This window comes from Erythranthe guttata, chromosome 7, assembly GCF_056151865.1.
Source record: "Erythranthe guttata isolate IM_541 chromosome 7, IM_541, whole genome shotgun sequence".
In the NCBI taxonomy this organism is placed as follows: Eukaryota; Viridiplantae; Streptophyta; class Magnoliopsida; order Lamiales; family Phrymaceae; genus Erythranthe; species Erythranthe guttata.
This window is the reverse complement of record NC_142539.1, coordinates 2,515,786-2,533,361: the sequence shown is the minus strand read 5'-3', so window position 1 is coordinate 2,533,361 and position 17,576 is coordinate 2,515,786. Positions and strand designations below refer to the sequence as shown.

Below are 17,576 nucleotides of genomic sequence, written 5' to 3'. Positions count from 1 at the left end.
GAACCCTCCGAGTAAGATAGTCAAAGCCAGTAAGAACCCTGTGAGTTGGTTGTGTGGTACACTCACCAAATATGCGAATGGGGTTCGCTTTTTTGACGTGAAAAGACTCAAATACCCTTTGAATTATAAATTTTAAAAATAAGCCCCAAATAAAGCTTTCAATATTTTCAATTGAGTCCCTTGAAATTTCAGAAAAGCCCCAAGTCAGGAGACTGAATTGCAATTTTCCCATTTAGGCACAAGGCCGAATAAAAGAGGAAAGGCAAAATTCCGGCGGCCCTTCAGCTTCGATCACGGCTCCTCCACTACGAAAGGCAAAACTTCGGCGACGGATAAAAAGGATTCAAATTATTGAATTGTAGAGTACATTTAACTCATTATTCTCTCTAATTTTGGAGCACCATGTTCTCTCCAAACAAAAAAAAAACCCAAATCTGAGACTCAACTCTCTTCTGACCAAGATAAAAAAAAAAAAAAAAAAATAGTGGAAAATATCTAAGATTCAAGCTTATTATTCTTCTACAAAATCCATCAACAACTCGTGAAAATCCAAGAAAACATTTGCGCTCATCGGAAATTTTCAGAATAAACAGAGCTTTTCAGAAGAAAAAAAATCCAACAAAAAAATTTATTTTTTGCATTTTTTTGGCTTCTTCTCCGACGTCTCTCGATAGTAGCCCACCGTTATACCCTTATAGGCTTCCGTGGCTGCTGCTCCTTCGCCTTTGGTACCTTCATTGCGAGTGTGGTGTACGATACAGAGACGACCATGGCAAATGGCAGATGAGAGATCTAGATGGCGGTGGAGATGAATGGGGAAGAACCATGTTGAGTTGTAGATGACAGACTTTTTTTATTACAATTTGTTTGGTGTGGTGGGGAGGTGGCACATGGAAGACGACCCTTCATTTATTTTTATTGATGCTTTATTTCCGCTAAGGGGCACTGATGAACTAAATAAAATGCAACATAAGGGGTAATTGCTAATTCTTTTAATACGGGGACTTTTTTTAAGCCATTACAGATTACACAAGGAGATATGTTCAAATAACTCCCATAAACGAACAGCAAAAGAAAAACACGATCTACACCGTAAACCGAAAGTGAATTTAATAAATAAAAAAGAGCACTCCATTGCACTGAAAAATTACAGATGTAAAAAAACACGAACTACACCGTAATATCTTCACACCTTGTAATAATCAAGAGCACGATAATTGTCCAATCCAGTAGTGAGAAATTTGGTGACATATTCACCCAACACAACATCTCTATACTTCGGTGGATTTTCTTCTGATAAAAGCTCTTTAATCGGCCCATAAATCGTACTCCCATTAGCGGGCCCCGAGAAAAAACACACCACAGATATTCTCGGTCCCGTCAAGCTCGCTATCGCCCTATGCGTGCTGCTTCGAAACCTCCCGTTCGATACCAACTTATAAAAAAAAAAAAACATTGATTGTTGCAATTAAACAAACAATATAATCTAGAGTTTATTGCAATTAGTACCCCGTTGTTATATTGAATTGCTACAAAACCACCCCATATTATTTTATTAGCAAAAAAACCCCCAGCAATTAGTATCCCTGTGTAGGGGTTCTATACTATAAAAAAAATGTAAATAAAATAACATGGGATAGTTTTTTATCAATCCGATATAACACAGGGGTACTAATTGCAATAAACTCCAGAGTCTATGCAGATATAGATATAGATATATATATATATATATACAGATATAGATACCTGGAGAAGATCACCAATGTTTATTACTAAAGCTCCTGGAATGGGGTGAATATCGACCCATTGGCCCTGATAAAGAACCTGGAGACAAGTATTGATTTGGTTTTGGAGAAGTATCGTAAGAAATCCAGGATCAGAGTGTTTTGTTGTCCCGATAGCTAGTTCGGGTTTAGGACACGGTGGATAGTAGTGGGCCCCAAGGCGGTGGCCCTTAGAGCATTCCATTTTTTCCAGGTGGTCGGATTTGAGCCCCATGGCCTCGGATAATATCCCGAGCAGAGTATTTCCGAATTTCTCGACGTGTTTCGAGTATTCTAGAGATGATTCCCTTGTAAATCATGCGTACGGAAAAGAAGAATGTGATAATTAGTTCCGGAATCTATTGCTTAAAAATGCATGTAATGAATTATTGAAACTTTTAAATGACAGATAACATAATTTTTTTTTTCTTTCTCTAAAGCGACATAATTTGGAACGACGTAGTAGTTTGTAATTATTTTCACGTTTTTCGTGTTATGTTTTTTAAACTGTTAGTGATTTCAATCATTTAATATTTAAATCTCTAATAAAACTCAAGATTAATATGGTAAATAACACTTACCCCATGTGGTTTGAACCCTGTGCACACTACCCCTTGTACTTTTAAAAATCTCGTAATTCTAATGAGCATGATTATTTATCAAATGGAATATCATAGGGGGTTTATGTGCTTATATTGAAAGTAAAAGGGGGTCATCTACACAAAATTCAAACTACAGAGGGTCATGTGCATAAAACTCAAACTACAGGGGTTAAGTGCAATTTACCGTTAATAATACCTGCAAGAAGGGGGCAATTCATCTTCATCCATTGGATCAGGGCCGGAGAAGGAAATGGTCAAAGAATCCCTCCAGCTGGCAGTTGCTGACGTAAACAAATCATAGCTGCTATTAAACCTCACTCGTCTCGTGTTATCTCGCGAGTAATACTTCTTCTTCTCCTCGATATTTTGATCGTTAAAATCGCGTATTCCGTCTATCATCCCATCAAGAACAGTTTGAGGAATCCCATGATTCACAACCTGGAAAAATCCCCACGTTTCCGACGCAATTCTTGCTTCTTCGACAATCTTCTTCCGCACGTCCGAATCATCGATTCCGCTCAGATCAATCACCGGAACTTGAATTTGCGTCTTTTTGTACGTCGATTCTTCAGCCAGCTCATCGGGTGGCCGTACAAAAATGGCGGGAATTTCGAGAAGTCCGGAATCGGTTAGCCCTTTGACGCCGGCTTTTGTTTCGTCGAAGGCTTTTAGCATTTGCATTCTGTCGAACACCTGGTGTTCATAGTCTGAAGCATCAATTCCACCTGCCATTTTCTTTTTTTTCTTTTTCTTTTTTTTTTCTTTTTTTTTTTTTTTGAGGTAGTGATGACTGATGAGTACTAATGAGGTTATGTACTGATATTACGAACACGAAGAAGTCATCCGCAAAAGATTGCAACCAGGTGAAATTAAGTGTGTTTACCCTTATATTGGAGTAGTTGGAAGATGAGTATGATGTTTAGACATAAAAAACGTGGTTTGTTTCATTACATAAAGATAAGGATGAACTTTGTCTTCTCCAAAAGACAAAAGATGATGTCGTAACCGATGACGTATCTATATTCACCAGTCACCAGCGATGGTCCAAAGAACCAATATCTTATTTATAGCATTGCTTCACGTTTTTGTCGCGCTGTCTAATAAAGTAAGGGCTCGTTTGGATAGCTTACTTAAAAAATAGGAACAAATTACGGCCGCCTCTAAGATAAAGTCAAATTACGAAGAAAAAAACTCTCATGTTTGGATAATTACAACCACACCAACTCAATTACGAATCTTCTTACACATTCATTCATGCGGTGTCAAATTTAGTAGAATCTTCTAGATTATTTGAAATGTTCTCCAATTTGTACTCGTTTATCCCATTGGAGCTCCACATTTTGAAATAAGATTGTAGACACGTAAATTTAATATAATTTATATTATATTAAATTGAATCCCAAGATTATAATTTATCTTGCAAAATAAGTCATGGAGATAATTATCAATTAATTATTGACCAATAGGATTGTTTCTTCTCTTCCAAGTTATAAGAGATAAATATCAATTTAAAGAGAGCCAATCAAATCGTGCCACGTCATCAAGTAGACTTTAAGTAGGACTCTTATTCTACCACTATAAATAGGGACCCTCCCTACACAATTCAAGACACAACCCAAGAAGAAGAAAAACCGTAGGAGAAAATTCTCTCTACAATATTCAAGTCGTTCTTCATCAAATTCAAGTCGTTCTTCATCAAATTCAAGGCGTTCTTCATCAAATCGAGGACGTTCTTCAACAAATCAAGATCAAAGGAAGATTGAAGGCCCAAATCCATCAAGAATTCCAAGATCTTCAAGTCAAAGCCCGTCAAAGTTCAACAAATCAAGATCGAAGGAAGATTGAAGGGCCAAATCCATCAAGAACTCCAAGATCTTCAAGTCAAAACCCGTCAAAGTTCATTGTTCGATCTGATATTCAAGTCGCAATACCCTCGGAAGACGTTATTCAAATCCAAATCAAATCCGGAGAAGATCAAGTCAACGACCCGACTCCGAAATTCAAAGTCAAACGCACATTATTCTTGAGAGAAGAATCAGAGGATTAAATTAGAGTTTGTAACCCGTAATATTTTATTTTAATTCAATAAATTATTTTTGTGCAAGTTTTTTTCTTGTTTGTCTAAATCGCAGATAAGAATTTGCTGCTACAAAGATGATTATAAGATGTGTCTCTTAGCTAATTTGTACCCGTTTATCCCATTGAAGCTCCACATTTTGACATAAGATAAACATATGATGTGTCTCTTAGCTTGTAAACATCAGATTGTGGTGCATCGAAAACTGCATTTTTGCACAAAACGAGTACTACTAAAGAATATTTCACGGAATCTAGAAGATTATTTGAATTTGCCACCGTAAGTGTGGACATGTAAGAAAATTTATAGTTGATGGGGTGATTGTAATTACGTATACAAGAGTTGAGTCTTCATTAAGTAGTGAAGTAATAGCAAATTATTACAATAGTCTTCACAACTTGTAGTAATCAAGACCAAGATTCTCATCAAGTCCAACTTTCAGAAACTTGAGCATATAATCACTCAATAATATATCTCTATACTTAGTAGGATTTTCTTCGGAAATCAGCTCCTTGATTGGTCCATAAACTTTAACTTCACGAACGGGTCGAGAAAAAAAACATGCCACCGAAATCCTTGGTCCGATTTTGTTTGCCACCACTCTATGCTTATTGCTCACAAATTTCCGATTCGACATTAACTATATATATCCATCCCGAAATCAATCACAACAAATCATAATCCCGAAAACCAAAAACATGATTGTAAGAAAATGGTCAATTATGAGAAAACCCCTGAACTACGGTCAAATTATAAAATTACATTGTCCCCCCCCCTTATACTGTGAATTATGACGGAATCTGTTTTATTTCATGGAATAATATTCCTCAAAAAAATACCAATTTTACCCTTAGTTTTTGTAATTAGACCTTAGTTCAGGGGCTTTTGGTAATTTACCCTAAGAAAGAAGGAAAGAAAAATGTCACAAGTTTTATAAGTACCTGGAAAAGATCTGCAATGTTTATCACCAAACCTCCACGAGAGGGTTCAATATCAACCCATGATCTTGATAAAAAACTTGTAATCCATTGCTTTCGTTTTGGAGAAAGATTGTAAAAAAACCAGGATCGGAATGCTGAGTCGATCCGAGAGTTAGTTGTGGCTCGGGGCACGGTGGATAGTAGTGAGAGCTAATATGATGACCTTTTGAGCATTCCAATATGTTATTTAAATGATCGGGTTTTAGTCCGAGGGCTTTGGAAAGTAGTTCGACTAGAGTGTCCGAATTCTCGATTTCGCTCAGATCAATCACCGGAACTTGAATTTCAAATGTGGAATTGGCTCTGCTTTTCTAACTGGGTTTTACATAAAATATGGATTGTGATAAGGCATTTAACAATTCAGCCCAATTTTGTTTGAGTCCATATTTTGGTAGATAGGTAGAATAATAATTGAAGGCAAGTGAACGAAAATAATATCTTCTTTCGCAGGCCGGCATTAATACTTGGAGGGTGCAGGTGCAATTAATCTTATATATAAAAGAAAGAAACGTTGGGTAACCCTAACAAACTCTAATGGCATTTATGTAATTAATATTTTAATAACTTTTTTTTTGTACTCATTTTCTAACTATATTTTCAGCAATTATCAAAATTGACACTGAACCGTTAAGAATCCTTACGGCTTCAATCTCCTTTTTTTTCATCAATATATCTCAATCCTAAGAAATAAAAACAGAAATTCGATTTGTTAAATTGATCATTCTTTTCCACTTTTAAAATACGATCCCGTGCATCGCACGTGGGAAAAATGCTAGTATATACTAAAGGCATTAATCTTTTATTTATTTTTATTATTTGTTGTCATAGCACATAAATTTTTTGCAGCATATATAAAGATATTATTACACATTTATTACAACATCAGTTTATCACTCGGACCTTTTTTCTTTTTTCTACTCTTGCAACCTAAACTGACGAAGCCCGGATTCATCAATCGACCTCGACATAAACTTGGAAATATAATCCATCACCGTAAACTCCTTATACCGAGGTGGATTCTTCTCCGATACCAACTCCTTAATCGGAGCATACACATTTTCCGGCGAAGAACTACCGGAGAAGAATCCAGCAACAGAAATTCTCGGCCCAACTGTGTTCGCAACAACTCTATGATCCATGCTTATGAACTCATCGTTCGTAATCATCTGCAAAAAAATAAAAAAAATCCAAAAATTCAAATTTATTTTTTACGTTAGTAAAATTGGAAAAAAAAATTCACTAAAAATAATTAGAAGAACCTGCAACATGTCTCCAATATTGACTATTAAACTTCCGGCGAGGGGTTGTACATTTACGTACTGATTTTGATGAAGAATTTGTAGTCCGCCAATTTGGTCTTGTAATAGAATTGTTAAGAAAGCCGGGTCTGTGTGGGCCCCGGCGCCCATAGTAAGTTCTGGCTCGGGGCAGGGTGGATAATAGTGGCCGGTGAAAGTGCGCCCTTTGCCACATTCGATGGATGCTAGGTGTTCGGGTTTTAGGCCAAGAGCTTCCGATAGCAACTCAAGTAAAGTTTGTGCTAGCTTCGTGGCTTCATTGATGTACTCGATTGTTGAATCCCTTTAAAATTGAAGGTGAAAATGAGTTTATAAGGTCAAGTTTCTAATAGTGCTGAAAAAATCGTACGAACAACCCAAATTACAGAAATAAAATCCGTATTTCCTAATAAACAACATATTAAGCTCCTAATTTTTTTTTTTTTTTTGCAAGATTGGATAGATAAGGGTCTAAACAATGTCGAAATTCGTCGTAATTTCGAGTTTCTATTCGCTTTCACTTATGCACTTAGCACTATTTGAAATCGTGGATAGATTACCATTATAATTTGTCTCTTTCGTCGATAATAGTATCTAATATTTGAGGCAAGTTCAATTAGATGAGTTGGATTAGATTGAATTGCAGCAATTTCGTACTAGTTAACTAATTAATTTCCTTAGTAAGATGTATGAATTTTTATAATCTTAGACGTAATACAACCATATAGGTGCACTGGGTAAACCTACACTATCGTATAATAACTTGTAAACCATACGGAAGACGCAAACCATATTAAGCTAACCACGTGTGACAAACTCGACCTAGCGACCGTTGGCAAGCGGATTCGAATTTGAGTCAACTGACACAAACTCACTTGCTCCAACGGCTAAATCACCCCTTGCTCGAACGATTTTGAAGCTGAAGTATTTAATCAAATTGGACCTACATGAACTAAATATTTGTGTTTTTTTGTACTTTGATTAACCAATTTTCGTGAATAATATATAGGGTTCAATACAGTTTACACCCCTAATGTATACCCTCTGTAACATTTACCATCATAAAGTATCATTTGTAACACTTAGCCGCCTCAAGCTCAATTCAATTTGTATTTTAAATCCTAATACCTTAAATTGTTTATTTTTTTTTTAAATAATAACTAAAAGAATAATTAAATTATACAACTAAAAATATCTGTTGAAAAATCAATATTTTTAAATCAAGAAGAAAAGAAAAAAAAAAAAAGGAAATTGACCTGCAAATTTGAGGCAAGTGAAGAGGTTCAATCGGGTCAAAATTGGGCAAAGAAACGGTCAACGAGTCCCTCCAATTAGCAGCAGTTGACCGATACAGATCCACGTTGCTCGAGTACTTGACATTCTTCATCAAATCACGAGAATGAAACCCTAGCTTCACATCGGCATCTTCCTCATGGAATCTTTTGATTCCGTCCAGCATACCTTCTAGAACATTCTCGGAGATTCCGTGGTTCACCAACTGGAAGAATCCCCAATCTTTCGATGCGCGTTTCACTTGGCCGACGATTTTCTTGTGTTTGTCGTCTTCTCCGATTCCACTGAGATCTATTACAGGGATATGTAGCTGAGTATTGTTGGAGTACTTCTGATCGGCGGCGATCTCGTCGGACGGCCTGATGAAGATTCTCGGAATATTCCTTATGCCGGAGTCGATGAGTCCTTTGACGCCGGCTTTCGTTTCGTCGAAAGCCTTCAAATCTTTGATGCGGTCGTAGCTTTGTGTTGTTGCCTCTGGTAGAGAGTCTTTCATGCTTGAGATGATGTTCATTTTTTGTTTTTTTTTTTTTTGGTTAAAAAAGATGTTGAAGTTTGAATTCAAATTAATTGTAGGAAATGTTTCACTTTGAGTCTCATATTTATCATTTTATTTAGATATTTATTTAGCGTTCGGACAAGATTTGCTTGGATCGTCGAAAGGCGAAATCCCTCACGCCCTCGTGTTGTCCCTTGTCGGACAGGTTTTTGTGGAGGGATTTAAATTATGGTGACTCCAACGGTCCGTTAGATAGTGGACCCGGGTCTGGTGCCCACAAGGAATCAACCTTCATTGGAGTTGATATTCTCACACCCAGTACTCGGTCCTAAAACTTTGCACCAACTTACCACCTTCTGAACTAGTTGAGTTATACTCATCCGGTTTCAGCTTCGGATAAGATTTGCTTGTTTTAGTGAATAGTGGATCAAGATATTATTTGCATTCTTCTAGTAGGTGGATGTGGTATTATTATTTGTTTAAATATTTAATAATTATTTCTTAAAGATTTAGTTTATTAATGAATAATTATTTGTTAATGATGATTAACAATTAATTAATAACAAATTTAATAATTAGGGTGAATTACAGTTTGCACCCCTGTACTATCGAAAAGATCGCATTCATCCCCATGTACTATCAAAATCTACAAATACCCCCCACCCCCCCGCTTTTAACAGTCAATGCCCAGACATTTGACAGTGTTAACTTTTACTGTACAATTACTCTTATACCCTCGTTATTACGTTTGATGAGTGTCGAAATTTCTCAAAGTCCTTTCATTCTCTCACAACAACACGCACTCACTTTCTGTATCTCGTTTCGAATTTTCATAAGGCAAAAATAACTAAAAATGTTGAATTTTTGAAATAAGAGGAACCAAATATGTTTTTTATAAACATGAAGGACCAAATGTGGAATCCGTGCAAATTTTAGAGGTGAAAACTATAATTTTTCCTATTTACTTTTGTCTACGTAACATTTAATTGTGAAACAACTTGAGGAGATTGACTATTAAACGCCCCTTTTTCGTGAGTGTCTGACTTTGTGTTGTAGGAACAGTGTCCACGAATTTTCTTTTAGCGGAGAAATTTCTTTAACTCGGAAATTCTATGCAATTTCATTAAAGTGTTTTAATATTGAATAAAATAGGAAAATTTCTTTCGATTTTCAACTCGTTTGAATTTAATATGACCTCCGTCCCAAATAATTCAATTCACGTCTAAAAGTCTAAGAGTCAAAGGTCAGGCATGGCGTCTGTCGGAAGAAGTCAATGGAAATGTGTAAATATAAAAACTATCGGGATATATTTACAAATATGCTATATAAACATACATAACCTTTTATTTGTATATAAATTGTCTTTATATATTTTCATACAGACACATTCAAAATAAATTTTACTATCAACTATCAGTTTGCAATTGATCATTAAACCATGTAAATAATTAGAAAAGCAAAAAAAATATTTGAAGATATGCTATTCAAACATTTTTGTAACTTTTTTGAAATTGCAAAATGGCTCATAAGGTGTTCGACAGGTCTCCTCGAGCGTCGGACACAAAACCTGTTCGAAACGCGGAAACGTTATGAAGTTGAAGTTCCCGTACGTGCTGCATAGTTTAAAAGTTAAAACACACACACAATCTATTCTTACATGATATTTTAGTTTAAGTTATTACAAATTCCATAATTTCAGTCTCAATGAATGATTTTATTCACCACTTACAACTAATATTCACACCTTGTAATAATAATCGAGACCACGATAATCGTCCAGTCCAGCTTTGAAAAATCTGGAAATATATTCACCCAACACAATATCTCTGTACATTGCCGGATTTTCTTGCGATATCATCTCTTTTATGGGGCCGTAAATCTTATTCCAATTATTTATATTTCCCGAGAAAAAACACGCCACGGATATTCTTGGTCCAACGCAGCTAGTTATTGCTCTGTGCTCGTTGCTTCGGAATCTCCCGTTCGATACCAACTATACAATGATGTATATTACGAAAAATAAAAAGTCAAAGCCGCTTTTTTTAGTGTGTGTTTTCGGTGTAGTGTGTGTATATTTTTATGTTTGTGTAATTTTTTTAGCGTGTGTTTTCGGTGTAGTGCGTGTAATTTTTTTAGTGCGTGTTTCGGTGTAGTGTGTGTATATTTTTTTAGTGTGTGTTTTCGGTGTAGTGTGTGTTTTCGGTGTAGTTTGTGTATTTTAGTTGTAGTGTGTGTAATTATTTCTAGTGTGTGTTTTCCGTGTAGTGTTGTATATTTTTTAGTGTGTGTTTTCTGTGTAGTGTGTGTAATTCTTTTTAGTGTATGTTTTCGGTGTAGTGTGTGTATTTTTTAAGTGTGTGTTTTCGGTGTAGTTAGTGTATATTTTGTAGTGTGTATTTTCGGTGTAGTGTGTGTATTTTTTTAGTGTCTGTTTTCGGTGTAGTATGTGTATATTTTTTAGTGTGTGTTATCGGTGTAGTGTGTGTAATTATTTTTAGTGCGTGTTTTGGGTGTAGTATGTGTAATTATTTTTAGTGTGTGTTTTCGGTGTAGTGTACGTAAATACTTTTTCACGATCAAAATCACCAAAAAATGTATACTATAGTACACAGATTTTAGTTAAAATTGATCCAACGTCCAAAAAACTATTTCACGAACAAAATAAAAAAAAAACTGTACACAATAGTACACAGATTTTGAGTAAAATTGGTGGAACGCCAAAAAAACTATTTCACGATCAAAATCACTAAAAATTATAAACTATAGTACACAAATTTTGGGTAAAATTGGAGGAACGTCCAAAAAACTATTGCACGATCAAAATCACCAAAAACTGTATGTTATAGTTTACAAATTTGGGTAAAATTGGTAGAACGTCCAAAAAAAAAATTCACGATCAAAATCACCAAAAGTTGTATTCATAGTACACAAATTTTGGGTAAAATTGGTGGAACATCCCAAAAAAAAATTCACGATCAAAATCACCAATGACTGTATACTACACAGTACATAGTTTTTGAGTAAAATTGGTGAAACGTTCAAAAAACTATTTCACGATCGAAATCACCAAAAAATTGTATACAATAATACATAGATTTTGGTTAAAATTGGTGCAACGTCCAAAAAACTATTTCTCGATCAAAATCACCAAAAAATGTATACTATACTACACAGATTATGGATAAAATTGGTGGAACGTCCAAAAACTATTTCAGGATCAAAATCAACAAAAATGATAGACTATAGTACACAGATTTTGGGTAAAATCGGTGGAACGTCCAAAAAACTTTTACACGATCAAAATAGCCAAAAAAAACTGTATACTATATTGTACACGGACTTTAGTTAAAATTGGTGCAACGTCCAAAAAACTATTTCACGATCAAAATCACCAAAAATTTTATACCATGGTACATAATATTTAGTTAAATTGGTGGAACGTCCAAAAAACTATTTCACAATTAAAATTACCAAAAATAGTGTACAATAAGTAAACAAATTTTGGGTAAAATTGACGAAACGTTGAAAAAACTATTTCACGATCAAAATTACTAAAAACTGTATGATGTACACAAAGTTTTGATAAAACTGTTGGATCGTCCCAAAAAACTTTTTCACAATCAAAATCACAAAAAACTATATACTGATAGCATACAGATTTTGGGTAAAATTGGTGGAACGTCCCAAAAACTTTTTCACGTTCAAAATCACCAAAAACTGTATACTATAGTACAAAAATTTTGGGTAAAATTGGTGGAACGTCAAAACAACTATTTCATAATCAAAATCACCAAAAATAGTATGCCATAGTACACATATTTTGGATAAAATTGGTGGAACGTCCAACAAAAATTTTCACGATCAAAATTAAATCACCAAAAACTGTATGTACACAGATTTTCGTTAAAATTGGTAGAAAGTCCAAAAAAATATTTCGCGATCAAAATCACCAAAAAATGTATACTATAGGACATTAAATTTTAGTTAAAATTAGTGCAACATCTAAAAAACTATTTCACGATCAAAATACCAAAAACTGTATGCTATAGTACACAAATTTTGGATAAATTTGGTGGAACGTCAAACAAACTATTTCACGATCAAAATTAGGGGTGAGTTCGGGACGGGATTTCGGGAATTCGGGATTTTCGGGATCGGGATTTCGGGATTCGGGATAGAAATTTTAAATCCCAATCCCGTCCCATAATATTAAATCCCGGTAATATCGGTATCCCTAAATATTTCGGGAATTCGGGATTGGGATCGGGATCCTATATTTTGGCTAAAAACTAAGAAATATTGTTTTTTTTTTTCATTAGTATTATTTTATACATTAAACCAACTTGAATATATTATATACATACTATTATTATTGCACTATTTATTTTTACCACAAAACTTGGAACAAATGAAATTTGAAAAATTTAAAAATAAGTTGAAACGATATATTATATTGTATTTATCATCTCCTTGACAAATATATATATATATATATATATATATATATATATATATATATATATATATATATATATATATATATATGTGTGTGTGTGTGTGTGTGTGTGTGTGTGTGTGTGTGTGTTTATTAGTTTTTTTCTTTCTTTTTTCCTAATTCGGGATTAAAATATCCCGATCGGGATTGAACCAATTCCCGAATCCCGATCCCGTATTTGTTCCTAATCCCAATCTTGAATCCCGAATCCCGTAATCCCGATGTTTTAATCCCAAATAGTAAAATTCTAATCGGGACGGGACGGGATCCCGAATCCCGATCCCAAAGTCCCAGCCCTAATCAAAATTACAAAAAACTATACACTATAATAGTACACATATTTTGGGTTAAATTGGTGGAACATCCAAAAAACTATTTCACGATGAAAATCACCTAAAACTGTATAATATAATAGTACACAAATTTTGGGTAAACTTGGTGGAACGTCACAAAAACTTTTTCACGATCAAAATCATCAAAAATTGTACGCTATAGTACACAGATTTTGGGTAAAATTTGTGGAACGTCCAAAAAACTAATTCACGATCAAAATCACTAAAAACTATATACTATAGTACACAATTTTTTGATAAAATTGGTAGAACGTCCAAAAAACTATTTCACGAACAAAATCACCTAAAACCGTACGCTGTAGTACACAGATTTATGGTAAAATTGATGGAACGTCAGAAAAACCTTTTCACAATCAAAATCACCAAAAATAGTATACTAGAATACAGATTTTAGGTAAAATTGGTGGAACGTCCAAAAAACTATTTCACGATCAAAATCACCAAAATCTATGTACTATAGTAATAAGATTTTGGTAAAATTGGTGGAATGTCCCAAAAAAAAATTCACGATCAAAATCACCGAAAACTGTATGCTATATAGTACACAATTTTTTGATAAAATTGGTGAATCGTCAAAAAACCTTTTTCGCGATAGTACATAGATTTTGGGTAAAATTTATGGAACGTCCCAAATATTTTTTCACGATCAAAATTACCAAAAACTGTACGCAATATAAATAGATTTTGGATAAAATTAGTGGACCGTCGAAAAAACTTTTTCACGAACAAAATCACCTAAAACTGTACGCTATAGTCACAGATTTTGTGTAAAATTGGTGGAACGTCCAAAAATCTTTTTCAGGATCAAAATCACAAAAAATTGTATACTATAGTACACATATTTTAGTTAAAATTGGTGGGACGTCCAAAAAACTAATTTACGATCAAAATCACCAAAAACTGTATACTATATAGAAATAGATTTTGGGTAAAATTTGTGGAACGTCCAAAAAACTTTTTTCATGATCAAAATCACAAAAGACTGTTCGCTACAGTACACATATTTTGGGAAAAACTGGTGGAACGTCCAAAAAAAAAATTCATGATGAAAATCACCAAAAATTGTATAGTACACAAATTTTGGGTAAAAGTGGTGGAACGTACAAAAAACTATTTCACGATCAAAATCACCAAAAACTGTATACTACAATATGCAGATTTTGGGGAAATTGGTGGAACGCCCCAAAAACTTTTTCACGGTCAAATTTACCAAAAACTGTAGGCTATATAGTGTCCAAAAAGCGTTTTTACAATCAAAATCACCAAAAACTGTATAGATAATACATAGATTTTGGGTAAAATTTGTGGAGCGTCCCAAAAACTTTTTCACGGTCAAAATAACCAAAAATTGTACACTATGGTAAACGAATTTTGGAAAAAAATTGTGGAATGTCCAAAAACCTTTTTCACGGTCAAAATCACCTAAAAATGTACGCTATAGTACACAGATTTTGGGTAAAATTTGTGGAACGTCCACAAAACTTTTCACGATCAAAATCACTAAAAACTGTATACTATATAGTACACGGATTTTGGTAAAATTAGTGGAACGTCCAAAGAGCTATTTCATGATCAAAATCACCAAAAATTGTATACTAGTACACAAATTTTGGGTAAAAGTGGTGGAACGTACAAAAAACTATTTCACGATCAAAATCACCAAAAACTTATTCCAATTTTATCTACAATTTGTGTACTGTCGTATATAGTGTTTGGTGATTTTGATCGTGAAATAGTTTTTTTGACGTTGCACAAAATTTAACTAAAAATGTGTCCTATAGTATACAGTTTTTCGTGAATTTTTTTTTATACATACTACACCGAATACACACACTAAAAAAAATACACACCATACACCGAAAACACACACTTAAAACAATTCACACACTACACAAAAAACACACACTACAAAAATATACACACACTACACTGAAAACATACATAAAAAAAATATACACACACTACACCGAAAACACACTCTACAACGAAAATACACACTAAAAAATATATACACACTACACCGAAAACACACACTAAAAAACTACACACATTACACCGACAACACACACTAAAAATAATTACACACACTACACCGAAAACACACACTAAAAAATATAAACACACTACACCGAAAACACACACTTGGAAAAATTACACACACTACACCAAAAATACACAAACTACACCGAAAACACACACTAAAAAGAATTACACACACTACACCAAAAACACACACTAAACAATATACTCACATTACACCGAAAACACACACTACACCAAAAACACACACTAAAAAATATACACACACTACACCGAAAACACACACTAAAAAAATTACACATACTACACCGAAAACACACCCTAAAAAAATTACACACAACTACACCAAAAACACACTGTAAGAAAATTACACACACGAAAAAAATATACACACACTAAAAATAAATAAACACACGACACTGAGAAAACACACTGTAAAAATATTCACACACTACACCGAAAACGCAAGTTGAAAAATACACTAACACTACGGCTCCTTCGACCCTACACCCGGTGAAAAACACCGGGTCTTCTGCTGCCACGTGTCCCTTATTTTATTTTTCTAAAACCCCTAAAGGTAAATCCTAGCGGGGAATATATTATAAAATACAAAAAAGAGACACGTGGCAGCAGAAGACCCACCCGGTGTTTATCACCGGGTGTAGGGTCGAACAAATCCAACACTACACGAAAAACACACACTTAAAAAATACACATTCGACACCGAAAACACACACTAAAAAACTACACAAACTACACCGAAAACACAACCTAAAAAAAATACACGCACTACACCAAAAACACACACTAAAAAGAATTACACACACTACACAAAAAACACACACTAAAAAAGTTACGTACGCACTACACCGAAAACAAAAACTATAAAAATATACACACACTACACAGAACACACAAATTACAAAATATACACATACTACACCGAAAACACACTAAAAAAATAGACACACTACATCGAAAACACACACTAAAAAATATTACACGCACTAAACCGAAAGCACACACTAAAAAAAATTACACAAACTAAAAATTATACACACGCTACACCGAAAACACACATTAAAAAAAATACACACACGACATCGAAAACACACACTTAAAAAATGTACACACACTACACCGAAAACACACACTAAAAACTACACACTAACTGCACAAAAAACACACATTAAAAAAAATACACACATGACAACGAAAACACACACTAAAAAAAATATACACAGGACACCGAAAACACACACTAAAAAAATACACACATTACACCGAAAACACACATTGAAAAAATACACACACACTACACCGAAACCACACACTACAAAATTTCACACGCATTACTACGGAAACACACACTAAATAATATACACACACTACACCGAAAACACACACTAAAAAAATTACACATACTACATCGAAAACACACACAACACCAAAAACACACACTAGAAAAATATGCACACGGTACATTGAAAACACTCACTAAAAATTATACCCACACTATACCGAAAACACACACTAGAAAAAATTACACACACTACACATAAAACAGACACTAAAAAACTATACACACACTATACCGAAAACGCACACTAAAAAATAAACACACACTGCACCGAAAATACACACACTACACCGAAAACTCACACTAAAAAAACACACACAACTACACCGAATAGTGTGTGTTTTCGGTGTAGTGTGTGTATATTTTTTTAGTGTGTTTTCAATGTAGTGTGTGCAATTGTTTTTAGTGTGTGTGTTTCGGTGTAGTGTGTGTAATTTTTTTGTTATTTTCGGTGTAGTGTGTGTTTTCGGTCTAGTATGTGTTTTCGGTGTAGTGTGTTTAAAAACTTTTTTCACTATCAAAATCATTAAGAACTGTATACTTATAGTACACAGGTTTTAGTTAAAATTAGTGCAACGTCCAAAAAACTATTTCACGATCAAAATTACCAAAAACTGTATACTATAATACACATATTTTTGGGTAGACTTGGTGGAACGTCAAAAAAAAAAAATTCACGATCAATATCACCAAAAACTGTATGCTACACAAATTTTGGTTAAAATTGGTGTAACGTCCAAAAAAACTATTTCACGATCAATATCACCAAAAATTGTATGCTATAGTACACAAATTTTGGTTAAAATTGGTATAACATCTAAAAAACTATTTCACGAT

At 34.1% G+C, this 17,576-nt stretch overlaps 2 protein-coding genes across 2 annotated transcripts; both read right to left on the bottom strand.

The window, feature by feature from the left end:
- Positions 1-970: 970 nt before the first annotated feature.
- Positions 971-3,439, bottom strand: LOC105970770 (1-aminocyclopropane-1-carboxylate oxidase homolog 1). The gene is made up of 3 exons (XM_012995601.2): positions 2,562-3,439; positions 1,747-2,071; positions 971-1,435 (listed from the first exon to the last, which is right to left on the bottom strand). The coding sequence occupies exons 1-3, from the start codon at positions 3,095-3,097 to the stop codon at positions 1,187-1,189; spliced, it is 1,110 nt and encodes a 369-aa protein (XP_012851055.2). The 5' UTR covers positions 3,098-3,439; the 3' UTR covers positions 971-1,186.
- A 2,763-nt stretch (positions 3,440-6,202) lies between these two features.
- LOC105970775 (1-aminocyclopropane-1-carboxylate oxidase homolog 1) lies at positions 6,203-8,585 on the bottom strand. Its single transcript, XM_012995605.2, has 3 exons — positions 7,956-8,585; positions 6,682-7,003; positions 6,203-6,588 (listed from the first exon to the last, which is right to left on the bottom strand). The coding sequence occupies exons 1-3, from the start codon at positions 8,504-8,506 to the stop codon at positions 6,337-6,339; spliced, it is 1,125 nt and encodes a 374-aa protein (XP_012851059.2). The 5' UTR covers positions 8,507-8,585; the 3' UTR covers positions 6,203-6,336.
- Positions 8,586-17,576: the final 8,991 nt, after the last annotated feature.

Bases quoted from the DNA above. Each gene is read 5' to 3' on its own strand.
- LOC105970775 (XM_012995605.2), bottom strand. From the start codon at position 8,506: ATGAACATCATCTCAAGCATGAAAGACTCTCTACCAGAGGCAACAACA. The intron at 7,004-7,955 runs GTCAATTTCCTT...TCAATTTTAAAG, and splicing joins CACTTGCCTCAAATTTGCAG to GGATTCAACAATCGAGTACA. The intron at 6,589-6,681 runs GTTCTTCTAATT...ATTTTTTTGCAG, and splicing joins ATATTGGAGACATGTTGCAG to ATGATTACGAACGATGAGTT.
- LOC105970770 (XM_012995601.2), bottom strand. From the start codon at position 3,097: ATGGCAGGTGGAATTGATGCTTCAGACTATGAACACCAGGTGTTCGAC. The intron at 2,072-2,561 runs GTATTATTAACG...ATGATTTACAAG, and splicing joins GAATTGCCCCCTTCTTGCAG to GGAATCATCTCTAGAATACT. The intron at 1,436-1,746 runs GTATCTATATCT...TTTTTTTATAAG, and splicing joins ACATTGGTGATCTTCTCCAG to TTGGTATCGAACGGGAGGTT.